The sequence below is a fragment of the Mya arenaria genome, chromosome 14 (assembly GCF_026914265.1).
Source record: "Mya arenaria isolate MELC-2E11 chromosome 14, ASM2691426v1".
In the NCBI taxonomy this organism is placed as follows: domain Eukaryota; kingdom Metazoa; phylum Mollusca; class Bivalvia; order Myida; family Myidae; genus Mya; species Mya arenaria.
Window position 1 is genome coordinate 26,891,274 of NC_069135.1, and position 20,451 is coordinate 26,911,724.

The 20,451-nt window shown below is 34.1% G+C and overlaps 1 protein-coding gene across 3 annotated transcripts in view; it reads left to right on the forward strand.

Annotated features, from left to right (window-relative positions):
* The window catches only part of LOC128217049 (uncharacterized), a 52,259-nt gene extending 39,919 nt beyond the window's left edge, over positions 1 to 12,340 (forward strand). Inside the window, exons 1-6 of one of the 3 annotated variants that reach the window (XM_052923882.1) lie at positions 1,226 to 1,381; positions 7,053 to 7,393; positions 7,556 to 8,025; positions 8,341 to 8,774; positions 8,986 to 9,268; positions 10,979 to 12,340. In XM_052923882.1, coding sequence (XP_052779842.1) covers positions 7,072 to 7,393; positions 7,556 to 8,025; positions 8,341 to 8,774; positions 8,986 to 9,268; positions 10,979 to 11,158 — 1,689 coding nt within the window. In that variant the 5' untranslated portion in view covers positions 1,226 to 1,381; positions 7,053 to 7,071 and the 3' untranslated portion in view covers positions 11,159 to 12,340. Of the gene's footprint in view, positions 1 to 1,225; positions 1,382 to 6,636; positions 6,740 to 7,052; positions 7,394 to 7,555; positions 8,026 to 8,340; positions 8,775 to 8,985; positions 9,269 to 10,978 lie in introns of those variants that run through there. The other 2 variants (XM_052923884.1, XM_052923883.1) reach the window with 2 other exon arrangements.
* Positions 12,341 to 20,451: the final 8,111 nt, after the last annotated feature.

A 20,451-nucleotide genomic window follows, 5' to 3' on the forward strand; every position in this document is an offset into this window, starting at 1 on the left:
AAAAAACCTGTTGATAATCGCTTCAATGTGTTAATTTGTCCATAAAAACAGTTAAAATGTCATTGTTTTAGAAGAAAATGCATGTATACATGCTTTGAAATAGGATTCAATTTAGGCCGCTAGACCGCTAATTTCACGCCGCTATGCCGCTAGGTCGCTGAAGTGCTTGATCGACTTTTTTGAAAGTCAGAGTGATAATTTGTGCATAAAACAGTTAATTTAAAATTGTTTTAGAATAAAAGGTAAAGAAAAATATTTTCTGAATAGATAACAATTTAAGGCCGCTATGTAACTATATGAATAAAAAACCTTGATTTATCATTGTTTTAAAAAAAACGCATTAACAATTGCTTGGAAATAGAAAAAATAATTGGGCCGCCAGGCCGCTAGGCCGCCAACTTCACGCCGCAAGGCCGCTATGCCGCCAGGCCGCTAACTTCACGCCGCTAGGCCGCTAGGCCGCTAACTTCACGCCGCTAGGCCGCTAGGCCGCTAGGCCGCTTACTTCACGCCGCTAGGCCGCTAGGCCGCTAACTTCACGTACATGGAAAAGCACGCATTCTGCTTCAATACTTCTGAATGAATTATAAAAAATAAAATGTCAGTGTTATAAAGGCTGCTGTAATTATTTTTATTTGAAATTAGAGTATTTTATTATGCAAAACAACCTCATATCTCTCTTTCCAGTTGGGAAAAAACATAATGCAAACACGGATTATATATAATTTTACTCGTGGTTAAAAGGAATAAAACAAATATAACAACTGTTAACAAATCAAGATTAACTAGCAATAAAAAATTAGGGTTTATATTTAAACAGTGTAAATCAAGTTTATCTAATACTTTTTTCAATGTATTTACTGATGTTTATATGCAAGTGAAATGATATCTGCATGCATGCATGCGTCCATAAATGATTGTGCAGCAAATGACATAAGATCTGCGAGACATCGTTGTGCGGGATTTGGCATTGCATTCGGAACTCCTCGTGCATTTTTTTTCAATAACAACCTCGGATGTATGCATGTACATCAGTTGAAGTAGTTCGTAAAATTTTGAATTATATCATTAATTAAATGTAGTGTTTAAGAGTTGTATTTCTTGATCTAAGTTTAAATTGATTGCCATTGAATTGTATTATTGCAAACATATTTAAGAATCCCAAGAGTAATGTCACAAAGTTTAACTGCTAAATGAAATTACTACGCGATCTACTTGCAGCGGACTTAAACGTACCACTTTTTGAGTATGTAAACCGTCCAAATACATCCGAGGTTGTTTTCGATAAAAGGGCCGAGGAGCTCCGAATGTTTGGCATTGGTGTGCGGGACTTTAATTTCTGAATAACATTTCAGGTGTATATAGACAATCAAGATTTAAGGTAATTGTTTATGTTTTGATAAATACTGCTGAAACTTCTAAACATTTAGACTTCTTTTGTTTTGTTCTTTTAACAATTTATATCCCCTTTGACTTGTACATTTTAACATTTGTTAATCTTATTTGATTTTTTTTTTGGATGTAAGAATATATTCTTTGTGCTTAAGAACGGGCTTAACAAAATGAAACAGTGCAAAATATCAAAGCGATACATTAACTGTTTGAAGCATTGAACTATCATTTTTTATTGCACTTAAAAAACACAGGAAAACATAGAATAAATCAGCTTTAATGACGAATATTAACAGAATGCGCACTGAAATTGATAACTTCAAATCCCTAAAACTTTAGTATGCAATTATTGTTCTTCTGTTAGGGGTCAGGAGAAGTTGATTATTTAGACAACAAAAGGCTCGATTTTGTTCATATTAACTTTTTTAAACAAAGCTTCCAACTTTAATTATTTGTTGTTTCATTGGTACAAGGTTATCAGTCTTGCTTACAAGATACAATATAATTTATTGAGCTATTCTCCTATGAACAAAATTAGTAATCACATATCAAGAAAGAATCAAAAACCGTGGAAGTTAATAATATAATAATATAGAGAACATATTACTTAACAATAATATAAGCAAGAAACATATATATCACATAATATTTACACCTCAACTTCCATTCCTTAAATGAACTGCCTTGCGGCAATTGCATTCATCAATCGATGAACGCAACATCTTCGGATATGTTCGGATCGTAATTCATTGCATAACAATATACATGAAAGCTATTGATCTTGTTATTGGTTGTATTGTGTCAGCAGGTCTCGTAAAATATAGATCAACATTTTAGAAAGTGTTAGTTTATTATATTTTAAATATATTGGTGGCAGAAATGTTTCAATTTTTACGTTTTAAAGTGATTTCAAGTGGTTGATCTTTTCCCGCATTATTGTGACGTCATTTGAAAAAAAATGTTTCCGGTTATAGTCGGGTCGTTCTATTTACAGAATGGGTAAGAACGGATTACTGAAAGGTTTTCTGAAATGAAATGAAGTAGTTTTTTAACAATTCTTGAATGAAATAATGAACTATTGGTGTAAATATAAGGAATGAATTGCGGGGTTGATGTCATTATCGGGGATATGAACGCAAGTGGGTTGGTCAAAGTACGCGTGGAGTCCTTCGGACTCCACACACATTGACCAACCCAATTGCGTTCATACCCCGATAATGACATCAACCCCGCAATTCATTCCTTAAGTGGATATATAAATTCAAATAATTATTCAAAATGTTACAATCAATTAAAGAGCGATCATGATTACTTAGTTACTGTTTGTAATGAAGAGGCGTTATCTAAAATACAGGAGCTCAGGTGTTCAATCGCTAATAAATTTATCCAGCTTAGGTTTGTTTAAAATGCGTTAAAAGTCATTGAATCCGAAAACGCATGACAACGCATAAATTGTGGTCTGAAGGTTATCATGAAATCGTATGACGTAGGATATTAGTCTTTGGTCAATAGAAAACAAAATTATGATTATATGTAAATAATTGTTTTGGTTTTAAACGTTGGAAGTACATATAGTAAATCTCCATAGAATACAACATTGAGGAAAGAAATGAATAAATCTGGGTATTTATGAGAGATCTTTGTTTGATATGTCGAGTACAGAACAATTACACTACAGGTCTGGTACAGATATAAGGAATGCTCATAAAAAGGGAAACTGAGACGTTGCGTGTTTCTACTAGTTTATTTCTCAGTAGCTCTGTTCGAATGAGTGTAATGCGAACATCGAAAAAAAGAGAAATTAAAAATTTGAAATGCCTGGTCGTTATACTCATGCACAAAAAAACAGTTACTAAAATAATTTACCATTGAAACAAAGCCATGAAATGCAGATTTACACAGGGGACTAGTGCTGTCTCCTTAGTTCCAATATAGAGGTACAGAGTAGTTGCGTGTGTGTACTTGTGCTGTCTACATAAGACTAATATAGGTATAGAGAAGTTGTATGCGTGTAAACAAATTTGTCTCCATAGTACCAATATAGGTACAGAGAAGTCGCATATGTGTACTTGTGTTGTCTACGTACGTTCCAATACAATTACTAGCATGTGCGTACTAGTTTTTCTTCTACGTAGTTCCAAAAAAAATACAGAGAAGTTGCATGTGCCTAGTCGATTTTTCTTCGTAGTTCAAATACGAATACAGAGAAGTTGCATGTGCGTAGTAGTTTTTTTTCTACCTAGTTCCAATACAAATACAGAGAAGTTGCATCTGCGTAGTCGTTTGTTCTTCGTATTTCCAATACAAAAACAAAGAAGTTACATTTGCGTAGTTGTTTTTTCTCCGTAGTCCCAATACAAATAATGAGAAGTTGCAAGTGCGTAGTCGTTTTTTCTCCGTAGTCCCAATACAAATACTGAGAAGTTGCATGTGTGTAGCCTTTTTTCTCCGTAGCTCCAATACAAATACTGAGAACTTGCATGTGCATAGTAGTTTTTATCTAAGTATATCCAATACAAGTGCACTGAAGTTGCATTAATCAAGTTGTTTTTTCTACTTAGTTCAAATACAAGATCACCGGAGTTGCATTAATGAAGTAGTTTTTTCTACGTAGTTCCAATAAAAATACAGAGAAGTTGCATGTGCGTAGTCATTTCTTCTTCTTAAATCCAATACAAATACAGAGAAGTTGCATGTGCGTAGTCGTTTTTTCTACGTAGCACCAATACAAATACAGAGAAGTTGCATGTGCGTAGTCTTTTTTTCTCCGTTGTTCCAATACAAATATAGAGAAGTTGCATGTGTGTAGCCTTTTTTTCTCCGTAGTTCCAATACAAATACTGAGAAGTTGCATGTGCGTAGTCGTTTTTTCTACGTAGCACCAATACAAATACAGAGAAGTTGCATGTGCGTAGCTTTTTGTTCTCCGTAGTTCCAATACAAATACTGAGAAGTTGCATGTGCGTAATAGTTTTTTCTACGTAGTTCCAATACAAATACAGAGAAGTTGCATGTGCGTAGTCGTTTTTTCTACGTAGCACCAATACAAATACAGAGAAGTTGCATGTGCGTAGCCTTTTTTTCTCCGTAGTTCCAATACAAATACTGAGAAGTTGCATGTGCGTAATAGTTTTTTCTACGTAGTTCCAATACAAATACTGAGAAGTTGCATGTGCGTAATAGTTTTTTCTCCGTAGTTCTTATACAAATACAAGTACACTGAAGTTGCATTAATGAAGTAGTTTTTTCTGCGTAGTTCCAATATAGGTACAGAGTAGTTGCATGTGCGTACAAGCTTTGTTTCCTTAGCTCCATTATATAAACAGATACGTTTCATGTTCGTACTAGTTTTGTATCTAGTTTCAAAATAGTTACACCTAAGTTACATTTGCGTACTGATTGTATCGTCATTGATGCAATATTGGTCGAAAGCAGTTGCATATGTGTACTAGTTTCGTCTCTTTAGTTACATTAACGTGTAGTTGCAGGTGTTTACTAGTTTCTTCTCCGTAATTCAACTGAATAAGTGCATTGCGAACATCACATTACATGATGTAAAGGAATTGAAATATTCGGTAGTAGTTATCATAAATAACAAAATACTACTCAAGGAAATATTTTTAGCAGCAGTCATAAATTTAAATTTATCACTCAAAACAGTCGTCATGGGCAGATGTTTATACAGAGAGGTTAATAAAATATAGAGGAGAAAGATATTAGGATACAAAAATAATCGGTAAATAGGAAGAGCATGCATTCTGCTTCATTTTTAATATTTTTTTTAATAAATATATGAAAATAGTCATTTGCTGGTTGCTGTAGTTGTGTATATTAAAAATATATTTCGTTTATTTTATTATGCGAAGACAACCTCCTACCTCTCTTTGCGTTTGAAATATATATATATATGCATACACATATTACAAAGTCTTCTTCTCGTGGTTACAACGAATATTACAACATCATTGAGTTAAAAAATAAAAATTTAACGAGCAATAATAAACCCTCAGAGAAAGATTTAGGGTTTATGCGTGTATACTATATATCATTTTTTATTTATAACCGTTTTAAAAGAAACCTGTCAAAATAATGAAGATTATATGCAAGAAACATGATATATTATTTCATTCATGCATTCTTAATTTACATAAGATCGACTAGATATTTTATGTGGGATTTGGCGTTGTTGTGCAGGATGTTTATTTCTGAATACTATTTAAGCGATGTAGAGAGAGAGAGAGATGTATAGACAATATAAAGTTAGGGTAAATGTTTTGATAAATGACTGTTGAAAACTCAAAAGTTTAAGATATCAATTGATTCGTACTTTTAACACTTCATATCCTATTTGACTTGTGCATTAACATTGTTGATCTAATTTGACTTCTTGTTTGGATGAACGAGTCTAAACTGAAGATCATTTATGTTTTGAAAAACGTCATTGTGGATGTGTCCCAACCATAGCTAGCGTTTAATTTGAACTTAAGAACGGGCTTAACAGAATGAAAAATATCATAGCAATACATTTTCTGTTTGAAACATTAAAGTATCGTTTTTATTCCACATATAAACCACAGGAAACATAGAATAAATAAACATTTATGCCAAATATTAACAGAATGCTCACTGAAATTATTATCTTTAAATCTCCAACAATTTAGTATGCAATTATTTTTTTCGTTTACGGGGCATGTAAAATTGAAAATTTACATCAAGATCCGTCTCTTTGTTTTATAAATATCTATGTATAGCAAAGCTTCCTACTTTAAATCATTATGCAATTAATTTTCTACTTTAACGGGACAATTTCAGTTGACTATGTAAACAACATACGGCTTCTTTATAAAAAATATGTAAAGCAAAGCTTCCTACTTAACATAATGTATTGTGTCATAGATACAAGCTGTTTGATCTTGGAAAAAGGTATTTTCCGACGAACAAAATCAGTAGACACATATCTAAAATAAAAGCAATGTCCATGAAAAAAATGCTATAGCAAAATACCACTTACTATTATAATGTATCATTCAAACAAACCATATGCTTCAAAAGTAGATATAGACAGGTCATTCAGGAAAATAAGATACGCTGACTAAACTGAATAGGCTACAATAGACGTTCTGAAATACAATAAGTCTGATTTCTAGGTCGAATGAAAGTATGTCGCTTACGTTGCATTTAAAATGCATTAAAACTATTTCAAAACGAAAACTCATAAAACATAAGAATTATGAAAAGATAAGGCTTGCGGATTCAAAGTTGTGATAAGAGCGTGTTTACTCGTCGGATATGAAACATTACTCTTTAACGAACGAAATTAAATAATAATGGAATATAAAAATAATCGGTAAATATGAAGAATAAGAAAATTAATGTTTCTTTATTATTATTAATTTATTTTTACAAAATTAAAATAGTCAATGCCATACAGGCTGCAGTAATTTATATTATGTGTATGTTATACTTTAATATTGAAAAGTTAACTTTTTCTATCGCACTTTCCATTGAAGAGATTTAATTCATATACAAATACTCGTGTTGGAGAGGCATATTATAATAATTTATTTAAAAAGTAAAACATCAACTAGCAATATATTGCTCTTTATGTAGACAGAATATGTCACAAAATTAAATCAAGTTTTTCTATCACCGTTTTTTAGTTAGGTCTTGTTGGTTATCATGGATCCTACAGCGTGTCGAGCACTTGCAAAGAGGTATACGAATGACGTCCAAGATAAGCTTAAGAAGTATGACGTCCTGCGGGATCTAGATGTTTTCGTTTTGGATAACTCGATACGCGAGAGTACTGTTGGACAGCTGAGAGGACATACTCTGGAAGATAAATGGGCAATCTACAATGTGACGAAAAATTGCGGCTTCAAAAACACCATTGTGGCCAGTTTTAACCAGATGACCCGCGTCGATGACGTTTTCATAAAGGATCTGATTGCAAAAGGCGAGGACCCCGAGGGACTTTGGGCCTTCTCCGAAATCACGGAAAGTAAGAATATATGTTCCAATAGTTACATTTGTCATTTGTGTGCGTAATGGAAGGATAGTACATGTAATTTAAAACAGATTAAATATTTTGTCGCAAGGCATTTAACTTTGGCAATTTACCTGGTAAAACATCAATGTATATTTAACGTATTAATTTGTTAAGGTATCAAGAAAAAGGTCCCTGACACAGAGAAGTTGCCTGTCGGACTACGCAAGATGCAATCTGCTGGTTTGCGAAACGTCATTTTTGAGATAGATCTTGGTGACTCGACCTATGACTTCGAAAAGTTTACCGTGGATCAAATGTGCGCTCTAGTTGAAAAGTTAATAAGATGGTGCTTTGAAAACCTCAGCAAGAAGGCTAAAATTTTGATTAATCTGCGTGATCCTCCTGAGGCCATGCCCGGGGATGCCGATCGCGTGTTCAGGGTGGTGTCATTTCTTTCAAACCTACCGAAAGAGATCCAGTTGTTTGGATTGATTTTTGAGGAGCCACGAGGAAAGTCTTTGCCGGAAGAATGTGGTACTTGGGCCAAGTATATTCGAGAGGTTATGGACGACGCAGAATGGAAAGGACACCTTCTTGTTCATGTGCATGAAAAGTTTGGATATCTCGACGCAACTGCCCTTGAGGTAATATTTGTTTATTCTAGCATTGGCTACTGAAAAATAGGATTGATCAAATATTTCATTTTATCTGTGATTCAATGTCGGCGCGACTTTAAATCCTCGCTGAATAATACAAGCATATACATATATATCAATATAATATTCCAATTGGATCTTCAAAACGAATGCTTGAATAACGTTGTGATGTAAGGATAACGCGACATAATTCTAACACGGTTATTCTCAGATTCTCCGCTTCTTTAAGCAATATCTTAAGATACTTATTTCGATACGAATTGAATAGTCTAGCTTTATCAATATCGTAAGCTTTTATTAAAGGTACTGATGAACGGGGCTGACGGTATATGGGCGAGCGTCTGCAACGAGGGAGCAGCGATGGGGAACGCTTCATCTTGTGTGACTCTCATTAATCTCGTTCGCCTTGGTAACAAAAAGATCCTTAAGCGTTACAACTGCGCTTTCCTTCGCCAAGCTGCAATTGCAGTGACGGAAATAAGCACAGGAATGCCGCCGCATAAGAACCAGCCTGTATACGGCGCCCGAGCTTTGGATTTCGTTTATGATTTGAGTAAGGAAGAGTTTGACCTTGCAAGCTTCTTTGGAGAGAAGGCTCCTATTCGGATCACAACTCTTGCCTCACCTGAGATGATTCGCTCACGTCTTGTGAATATGTTTGGTGAAGATAAATTCTTCACGGTTGATCAAGCATACAAAATGAAAGAAGTCATGCTTGCAGACTTACGAAGTGGAAGGTACACAAATGAAGCCACTAATGTCTCATGCTTCACATATTTAGATTCAATACACGTAAACGACATTCAATTTGAATGTTATGCAAATTTCGTTGTATCAATTTTTCGTAATAATTGTATCAAAAACAGCCTTTGATATGACTATATTATCACGATGATTGAATGCAACCTATAATCGAATTTAATACAGTCAGTCTGTTTTTTGTTTCAGAAAGGAAGAATACATGAGCAAGGTTGGACTTGCGATCCTCTTTGATCGCTCTGGAGGTAAAGTAACAGCTGCAATGAGGGATGCAATCGAATCAGACACCCTTCTTACACCACACGCCCAGAATCTCCTTACGGAGATCCGCAAACGCTGGGACGAGTGGGATCTTAAGGAGGATGAAAAGGACCGAGGGGACAACATGTTACAATTTGATTCGTTTTACAACGCGTTTATGGCGCCCTATTTCTCTTGCTACCGTTGCAACGACACCAGAAAAGGGCTGCAGGTACTTCGTGTGTTGAATAGTTATCCAAACCAACCATTGAAAAGCAATAAATATATTGCTTATATACAATATACTGCAACAGATCCTTTGCAAATTGTAAATTACATCGATCAGTTTAAAAGAAAAAAACGGCCAATGTTTGGTTAATGTTGTTTGTTGACAATGCAAGTGTAACGTTACATCTAACCACACTGTCAATTACAAAAAATATGAATCAATACCTTAAATAAATGTCAACTGCAATAACTGTTTTGGAATGGAAATCACATAACATGCGATTTGAGCACTGTGTTTAATATAATCTTGAACGTATATAAACCCTAGGCTCGTGACCTCGTAACGAGTTCGTTGTAGCGCAAGCAAATATGTTTAAATAATTTTAATGTTTTCTATGCTGTTGTATTTTAGAGGTCAACTGATTAGTGTAACGACGTGTGCAAGGTTATATCTAGCTCGTATAAGTTTGAAATGGTGCAGTTTGATGTATTGTATTCCTTTTTATCTCCGATATTGACCAAGACTATTTGAAAAAAGACGTGCGCCGAGTGTGCCATTGTGTCACAGGTGTCTTTGTGGTGATTCGTTAATTTTGTTCGATGTGGCGTTTCCTTTTGTCCAAGGCTGGGGGTCATTCCTTCAGTTTCATTGGATAACGATTAAATACAACATATCGATGTTAGTTGGACCATATCTCAATATTTCAAGATCATTTTGTTTGGTCCAAAAACAAAAACAAAAAACAAGAAAAATCGGTTTCATTTCCAGACATCTGGAACGAAATCCATTTTTAGATGAATCCCGTAAAATCTGCTTTATAATGTATATTTTCACAAGGGCAGTAACTTACTTTGCGGAGCTTTGGACCAATATTTGACAAACTAATACAAATACAACTAAAGTTTCAGACAGTAGCATTGCATCTGTAAGAAATAGCGCCGTTTGTGGGTTTGAACAACTTACCGTTGGTGTGCTAGAAACTGAATGAACATTTCAACTTATAGTCGCAAACATTAATACTAAGTCATAATTTGTTATAAAAATGCATAAACAATCGAGGATTTTACAGCAAAAAAAACCTAACGATTTCTGACTAACTATTTACCTAAATTTACACTGAAATAGGAAATACAAACTACATTCAAGCCCAACTTATCTATTTTGACAATACTAGTAATATGTCTAAACACGTTTATGCAAAAGCAATACAAAAAAGAATATGCAAAAACAGCGTATTTCTTGTTGAGCGGCATCGAAATATGCAACAAAATTCATTGCCGCTCATGATCATATTTTATGTACAGTCTTATTATTTTTATTCTTGATCAGTAAGAAAACCTCTGTACTCATTACTCACACAGATATCCAGTTTATGTTAATATATTAATGGATGCAGTAGATCCTAGTATCCATATTGCGTATTCCATTAGAAAAAAATATTTAAAAAATACTTAAATTACAAAAGCTTTGGTATGTTTTATTTTTAACAAATGTCTTAAAATGTGTACGTTTGAAATCCGAGTTAACCCTCCTGTAGAATTAACTGATTGGTAAATATGGTTCTGATCAGTTTAAGCATTATTTAATGTAATTTCCTTTCCGAAGTGCATGTTTTAATGGGAATAAGATAAATTCAACAATGTCATACATGTTTTATTGTAGTTATATTAACTTGTTTTGTTTTGTTTAAATTGTATTGCAACATTTCTGCAGTGTCTGGACATGGATAGTGACGGACAGGTGGACTGGTCAGAATTCCTCGTGTATCTCAAATGGGCGCTTCACCAGTACCCTGACGTCAGAGACTCCAGCGAGCTCATAGATGTTGCCTTCCGGAAGGGACTCATTCCCGCAATGAGGGATGAGCTTCTGCAGCAGCAGGAAACCAAATAATCAAAAATAATTTTCAACAGAAAGACATAGAACCGGCCATTGTGCTTTTTAATATATGCTTGCGTTTTTTGTATTAAGTGAAAATAATTGACGTTTGTGTTAATATTACATCCTAAATTTACTTGTAGAAATTTCTACATCTTGATTGGTATATTCAATCCGGATATCGGTCTATCATACTAGTTGTATTTACTTCTATTTTGCTCGATTGTTTTGCCTAGTGTGGATATCATTTCAAAGGCATTTGTTTGCATGACCGAAAGTACAGTATAGATAAAGTTATCCGCGTCTATATTTTTGTTGTCTATTCCGAAAGAAGTGAGACATGAATGAGCTTGACAATGTCAATTAAAAGCTATCCATAGTTTATATTTACTGTTGTTTAAAGTACCTGACACTAAATAAGTATTGACTTGATCTTTTCGGGAATCGTTCAAGGCAGAGCCAGCTTGTTTACAAAACTATTTTCGTTACAATGTTTACCTTTTATCTGCACTTATAATCCTTCAAATGATAGCAAACTAATATCGGGTCACCAATCAACCCAAATTCACATCTTTGTATATTAGATACCCTTATTATGATGTAATGGGCACCTCCAAGTTATTGAACAATATGGCTGTTTTGTACTTGTGTATCCAAGCTCGTCGGGGATAATACAGTTTTTTGTCATTTATTCTGCTTTATTATTTGAATTTATGGATACCTTCATATTGTGTTTTTAATAACGTAATGATTTTTACTTTCCCTGGTCGATGCTGTCTTTTTCAATGGTTATTATGCACTAAGCAATTGATGAAACAGTTTGATAATTAACAATATTAATGAGGAGGAACAAATATCACAGATGATATAATTTGATGTCGTCGGGCCAATATTCGTGTTTACTTGGTCTTAACCGAAACAACGAATAATCATAGTTTTTGAGCAATGTTTTGGTACAAATGGATATCTCATATAAAGGAAACCACTTGTAGACATGCGATTTTCTGTATTGATCTTCTAAGCACAATTTTACGTATATTTGTATTTAGTGCAAATTATTGAATTATGTTTAAAATTACTTTCTGGGTGTACTTCTAGACTTGGCTTTAGCTTGCTTTGCATATATTGTTCAGATATCGGCTTCTTATACGCTTTGTATTGACTTAATTTCCTTGAAATATTAAATATATTTGGAGATATGTTTTGTCTTATATTTCAAATGAAGTTTGACGTGAATATACCTTTTCGTCAATCTTTCCTGACAAATTGGTCAGAACTTCGTAAAAATGATCAATGTGGTTTAAGGAGTCGTTGTTAACTTTTAAACGTAAACTAATTGTTGTTGGGCTCACACGGTCAGGAATAAATAAGAACAGCTAACCAGTTGTCTCAAATGTTGATAGAAACCTTGGATCATGGGTGTATCCAATAAATTTCCTGTGTAAGAACTCTTTGAAAGTTAACAATGATGGCGTTAACAACGATTTTAAATCCGAAAAATTCTGTACAATGTAGCCATTGTCAAATAAATACGCACACATTTCTTAACTAATCGATGTCACCATACTCAACCAGAGATACAGACTTTAAGATTTGAACAGGATACTTTATAACAATGAACACAATTGTTAAACAAGCAAACACTCCAGGAATTATCATAAGTAACTCCCGGTGATTGTACACCAAGGTTTTAAATATGTTATAAAACATTTGATGTAAAAACTCAAATTAGCTAATTTGATGCCCCGCTTTGATCGTGTATCCCATTTTCTTCCGGCTTGTCTTAAAGCAAAACGCGCCCTAAACATACAAATCATATTCATGTTCTGAGTGACTGGTATTGATTTTTTTAAATATCAAAATGCATCAAAGCATTACGTCTCATACAAGTTATGTACAAATAAAAGCACAGATTTTCTCATTTTTTTCAAAATAGCATAAACTAAGAAACATTTTGGGTTGCATATTTTGTATTCTAGTTGTTAACATTCGTTTCTGTTTTGAGTTATGGCTAACTTTAAGATATTTGAACGACGATATTGATACTGGTCTGCACTGTGGCGCTTTTACGATTTGTTGTTTTCCGCAGACCGGCCACATATATGAAACTATGAATATTAGCAATTTGAATTGCTGCTTTTATGCGACTTGATTGTCTATCTTGACGTAGAAGCTCCAGTTTTTTTGTAACTAGTCCCTTATTATCCTGACCTGGACCGCATACGGAGTAAGAGGTCACATAAATCCTCGCATACACAATATGCTTGAGTAAGAAGAGGAATTATGGTCACTTATAAAACATATTAGATTATTTAGCCTAAAATATTGCTGGTAAACTGAAACATAGGGGATGGTAAAATAGGATGTGTTTCTGACGCCATGTAGAGTACTGGGTCTGAACACGCATCGGTCGAGGCCGCGACAAATGCATGTATTGTACACCGAACAACCGAACGTGATACAGGTCGTCAAAAATCGTATCGACGTAATATTTCCTTTATTATCTGCATTATTTCATTAATTAGTATGTATTCAAAGAAATTGCACTTAGACTTTGCATGATATTTCCCGGATCTACATTTCAAAAATGACATAATAAATCAATCGCATTTATAATGCGCCTGAATTTACAAATAAATTCGGTGTAATTTATCCGACACTTCATACATCAATGAAACGCAGAAAAATAATGTTCAATTCTTAAATGAATGTCGAGCTGGTTCGACAAGCAACATTGGATATTCAGCTGGCTAGACAAATGTTATTCGACATTTAGAGAAAGAATGTTGTGCTGGCTCGACAAACGGCTTTTGGCATCTACAAAATAGGCTAACTAAGTACAGTACAACAGACATATATATTCAGCTGGCTTGACAAATGACTATCACTTTGTGCCACAGGTCTTTCTTATATTACTCAATATAAATGGGTAAACACTTTGATTTAAACATGTTTTATTCATCAGCTTGTGCAAACATATCATAATGACAAACGGATACACACTCTAGAGAAAAAGATCAGAACGGAAGATAAAAATATATCTTAAAACTGTATTTCAAACTGTAGAAAATAAGAATATCAAGTTCCCTTGACCTAATACTGACATTAAACGTTCAGAACATAAATATCTAGCTGTCTCGAACATCAATGTTGGTTTAAACAATATTTATTTAGATATTACGATTTCAAATGTACACAATTTGAGCATGAACAAAATTAATTTACAAGGGAATCTTTACATGAAATATAGACACGTGATGTATGCACAAAACAATAAATATAATGAATAGAGAAGAAGGTTTAGGAATTATACTATGTCTCGATTCTTTCATCTTGTAAGCTGCCAATAAAGAAGAGAAATGCTGGTATGTCCAATCGAATATAAATCAAAATAAGATCTGATGAATAAGATAGAAGGATATGAGGCAAGAGAATGCTGAAGTGGAGTACGCGATGTATGGACATGATAAAAAGGAGGATACGGGGAAAACGGCGTGAGTGAGAGATGTTGACAAGTATCGTCAATTCAAACGGCTTCTTTTTCCATCAATAGTAGTATTTGGAGTGATATAGGCCTGAGATCAGATACTGGTCAAAAAGATGATTTCTTTGAGCACGATATGGCGAATATGTGAGGAAGAAATGTATTTTTCTTAGTTTGGGATTACAAATTAGAAATTAAATTCCCTTAGTTAAATGAAACGAACGCTAGGTGGTGCTGTAAGTCAGCACAATGAAATGTAGTATTGGTCAGTGAAATGGTTATTCAGCTTTTCAGCGTTTACCAGGGCCATGTGGTCAAATTGAAATAAGTGAGAGAACGTCGTATGTTGTACGTCAGGAAGTAGTATGTATCCTAAATTGTTTTGCATAAGCTGTGGGGTTACCGGCAATGTTTTTGTTGTACAGACGTTCGCCAAGTTGCCTTACTGCCTTTCAGTATGGTGATAACGAGAACGACTTGGTGGGTTATGCAAATGTCTTGTTATGTAGAAACATAAGAATTGAAAGAAGCGATTCAGAAGGTTTCCGTTATCAGTGTTTGAATACACAGTGCCATCAAATATGAGAGATAGGAGTATTTTAATGAAGACTTTTGATGAGCATAAATAATACTTAATAGCTTTCCAACGTGTGATGGAGGTATGGTTATTTCATTAAGTTTGAAAGCTAGTGTTTTCATAATGCAGTTTTATTGCAGTTTTAACAATATGAGGTATATGGTTGTATATCTGATCTGATTAAAGCGCATTGTGTTTGCGCAAGAACGTATAGCATTTCTGTATGCCCTTCTTCTCTCACGGTGTGATTTTTTTTAATTTTATTATGAAACCATCGGTTTCCTGCAGTGCGTTCAGTCTGCAGTGCGTTCGGTAAGGCGAGCGTTTACAAAACGCTCGCAAACGTTTTGTTTTGTATCCCTGTTGCAACGCAGCGCATAAAAGTTAAGCGGGAAACCAAACAGCAAACATTCGCCGCAAACATCTTGACTGAACGCGTTGCTGATTATGCCTTTAAATGTTGATCCGACAGTTTAACTAAATTTTAGAATGCAATAAAAAGGACAAGGATAAGGAATACATTAATCCATAAACAGTTCCCCACCACCACATTCTAAGACAATATTTGGTGATGAAACAAGGAACAAGTTGATATCAACTTCAAGGCATATTGGATATTGAATGCATTTAAGAACATACGAATCAGAATTAGGAGGTCTGTAATTAGTACCGAACAGAAAATGTCTATTCTTAATGCGTAATTCTAGCCAAAAGCATTCTATATCGTTAACTTCGAGATCAGGTCGTTCCAAAACAAATATATCACATAATGATACCGCCATGCGGATCAGATGGTGTATTTTCCTATAAGGAATGTGAAAAGTAGGAAATACCAACTAGGATGATTAAGTACTAGGCGAACTAGGTGTCTGTGATTGCCAGAATGTCAAAAATGTGTAGGTCCGCAAAGTAGATTTTATTGTTTAACGAAAAAGCCCGGCACATTAAAATGCATTGTATTTAAGCTCACGTAAAGTGATATTTATATCATCAGAAAAGGAGGGCGAAAAAGATAACAAGGGACCTGGATTTTTATAACGATACCCGAAATGAATAAAAGCATTTAAAAGCCAACAAATCAGTGAGTAAGCGGTTTAACCCCTTTAATGCGTATTTGGTAGTAGCCAAACAAACCGACGTTTTTTGTTTAGACATTTAAATCAAGCAATACAAGAATAAAACATCGTATCGATAAGGGGAGTCCAAACATTAACTTCCCTGTATCTCAGAGAAATTGGAAGAGGACATAGTAGGGACGAAGTTGTAAATAAGAAACGTACATAAGCATAATAATGTATATGACGAGTTTTCTTAAGTAGTACGGTTAGGTAAAGATGTAATCATCTTCAAGTAGTATTTGTAAATTGGAAATATAGCTTACCCCGACATTTATTTGTAATAGCCGAAACATAAAAAAGTATTAGAAGTGTTTATATTTGCTCATCCATCATAAAAGGCAGACTGATAATATCTGTCATGTGTTCCCGTTCCGGATCGAAATATCCGACCCAAGGGCACCTGCGTTGCCAGGTAACGAGGCTTGCCGAGTTACCGGTTACGCAGCGTGCCCGAGGGTCGGATTTTTCTATCCGGAACGGACACACATGATAGATATTTGTTCAAGCATACCTTAAATTATATTTTTTGTGAAGAAAATACATAAGAAAGTGCGTTTTCGTACATTTCACCAAAAAGCGCGTGCGATGATGTTTACTGACGTCATGACGCGCAGTAATTTGTATTCACTGCATACGTCAATAAGTTCCTTCGCTATCACGTCTTTTAAGGCTTATTTTGTTTGTTTTTAAGGAATATTTTGTAAACTTAATGTTAATGGAACTCATCTATTGAAATCTCATTACTATGGTTACATATTAAGTGTTTAATAAAAGAAATTGAAAGTATTACGTCACAGCGCGTGACTCATCTGGCATGGGGGATGCAATATGGAGTTTTCCAGCACGGCTGAAATCACCGGAAATGCCTATCCGGTGTGCTAGAATGTACATTTCGTTTTTAAAAGTACAATTCGTCTGAAACAAGTGTTGGACGAGTGCGTTCAGTTTATTACCGCAATTTCATGTTGTTTATTATCTTAAAGGGATATCTCCTTCTAGTCTTCAGTGCAATAAAAGCACCACGTAAATTTGCGCAAGGTTTATTACGTACAATTTTATTTCCAGCCTTCTTAAAATATGAATATAGCATTCTGCATTAAAACACGGCATTTTATTTGAGCGCGACATATTGACCGGTTTTTACTTATTTCTTTTAGCAGACATAAACGAAGCTGAATCCAGGAGTATTTAAATGAATGAATTAAGAATACTATCAATGTCATAAATAAAATTTATCTGTAGTGCTAGCAATGTTTACTATGTGGAGGTATTGAGTTTTTCAATTCCTCAATTTTCAATGGATCCCATTTAATATATTTGTGTTTAATGTAATCTTTACAAATTTTATTGCCTGTATGTTTTATATGGTCGGATATGTCTTTTTTATCAAAATTAACATATATCCCTGAATCATCTGAAAAAACATTCGGTTCTAGCTTTTGAAAGTTGGCGATAAAATTGATATCCCATGGTTTTAATAGTAAATAGTGTTCTATGCTCGCTCCATTTATTGAATGGAATGTATAACCTCCCACGCCGTTAAAGCTGTGAAGTATACCATCAACAATACTCACTGTGTGGGAAGGGACACCGGATATAGTTCAAAAGTGATAAGTAAACAGACAATTATGCAGTAGTTTTACCAGAGGTAAGATCTTGCTGTGTTAACGCATATCTACCGTATCCACAAATGAAGCAAGCGTTTGAACTAATAGCTGAATGCTAAATTTTGCCTATGGTATACTTTAAAGTGCTTACGATTTAGTAGACCTCGTAAAATGTTTCTTCAAACCTGAGTTGATCACCTCAAAACTTACTGAATTTCGACAAGTATTATTATTTTCAGGAAATAAATCGAATGAATAACAAATCTGAATCGATGGATTTCACAAGAATAAGCTCAACTATTTTTATTGTAAGACATGGCAATGTAACTTTCAAACTGTTAACGTTATGCCCTTAGAAATGTTCACAGTACTGTACTGGGGATAGCCGTATTATGTACTGGGGATAGTTTCAAAGTTGAGAAATGTGTGTCCTGGTGATAACATGTAAAATGGGACAAAAATTGATAGTAACACTGTTAATATACACTATACATATGTCTATTTCGAACTTTCAAATAATCTGCAAAAAGTGAGAGTATATTTTGATAAGAAATTATTGGGCAAACTTAAGTTAACAATGAGTTTGATCCGTGCTCTCATAAATGAACGTATATATGCAAGCTGCATAAATATCAGGGTTGGTCACAATACATTCTTTCTCACTGAAGTGAACGAGCAGAGACCATTATTCTGTTCTAAGTAATACCAACATCGACCCAAGCTTAGAAAAAAGCTTTACATGTTCCAAATTTGATTACAATATCTCATTCCCTACTGGTGACTTTCTGTTTGCAAAAACGTACCTACTTGATTTACAAAGCAATATTATATATATGAATAGCAAACACCACATACATTCCACGGCCATATGTTTTCTGTTACTCAATATATCAGATTACCGGCGTATTTCAAATATTTAGATATTGATGCTTGTGAAAAACACATCATGGTTGACTAATATGCATGAATGAAACAGTTTTAAGTGCATACAGATACAAAGAACAACAACATGTTTTTGCTCTCATCCCTCGATATAGACAACATCGAACAATTTCCCTCAAGCTTGCGTATAGATAAATAGCCGTAATCATTATCACAGTCTCGTTTTTCTAAATGCATCGTTGCTATCCTCAGTCCACTTAATAGCTATCCCCTGTGCAGTTATTTATTTGCTTCATCTATCCCCAGTACACTGCCAGAGCATCACAAGGTATGAATATCACCGTAACACAAAATATATCATATTTATATTTTACACATAACTAGATTATGTAATTACAATGAAATCATTCGATTCAGTTTTTATTCTTATTTTCAATTTGTTGATTTATGTTGGAAATCGTACCACATACACGAACATTTGTGAGAGATCATGCAACTTTCGGCGAAATTTGGGCTATTATACAAAAGAAGAGACACATTTCTATCATAGTCGTATATTGCACAGTATCAATTAATTCAAAACTCTTCGATTTTGTTAAATATATCACCATAAAATACAAAAAATGATAGAAAACTGTCCATGTGTCAAAATCAAACGCTTATCGATTGATCACTTTTTAAGCTATATCCGGTGTCCGTTCCCACACAGTGATACTAAAAGATGTGAATCGACAGAATTAGATCAGGGGTTTATCATTACCATATGTAAAGAGCATGTGATATCTGGTGAAATATAAACACAATATGACAGCTGTTATTTATTTCCAATATTTATCGAAACCAAGGTATATTTCTTTAAAAAATCAAATTGTTTATTTCTCATTTCTTTCTAATTAATTGAAAGAAAAAGTTCTCGTTAAAGTTTTGAAAACTTAAGCAGAAACATACCGTGTTTATACTTTTCACAACGTATTCAGATGGGTTGCTTAATGATTGGTGATAATAAATCGATAAACCACCTCTATAAAGGCATTTCTTCTTATTAGGTGAATTAGTACATACATTCAAAAATTTAGACAAGTATCCTTTGAAATCTTTGTTTCTAATAGAAAAATAACGTCATATTAATTAATGATATCTCTATGCTCAGTTTCTAAGTTTTCTCTTGAAGCCATATATATTCAGGTAAGAGTCTTAAGTCCAACTACTTTTGACTGCCCTACTTTTTACAGTCACTAAGTTTACCGGATACAAACTGTTTGGTTAGAGGGTAAAACGCTTTCCGTGCGCCGCGATATTCATGCGGAGACTGTATTCAGATCCAGATTCAGGCAAACTTGAGCAATTAAAGGACAAAAGATGCGCAACAGTTATCCTGTTTATGCTAAAAAAGCTTACGAACAAACATAATAAAAGAATATATATTTAACGTCGGAAATGTATAGAATGAGACTTTAGTTTGCACACAAAAAATCAGCAGTAAAACAATTCTACATGTGTTATAAAACAGAGGTAGATATAATTCAAGCAATAGTATCTGCAATATTAACATGTATTTTACCGTTAAGATATAAATGCGTATGAAAATAAAACAAAACCTATTCAAATGTTACATTTTGAGAGCGAAAATGTTGACGGAG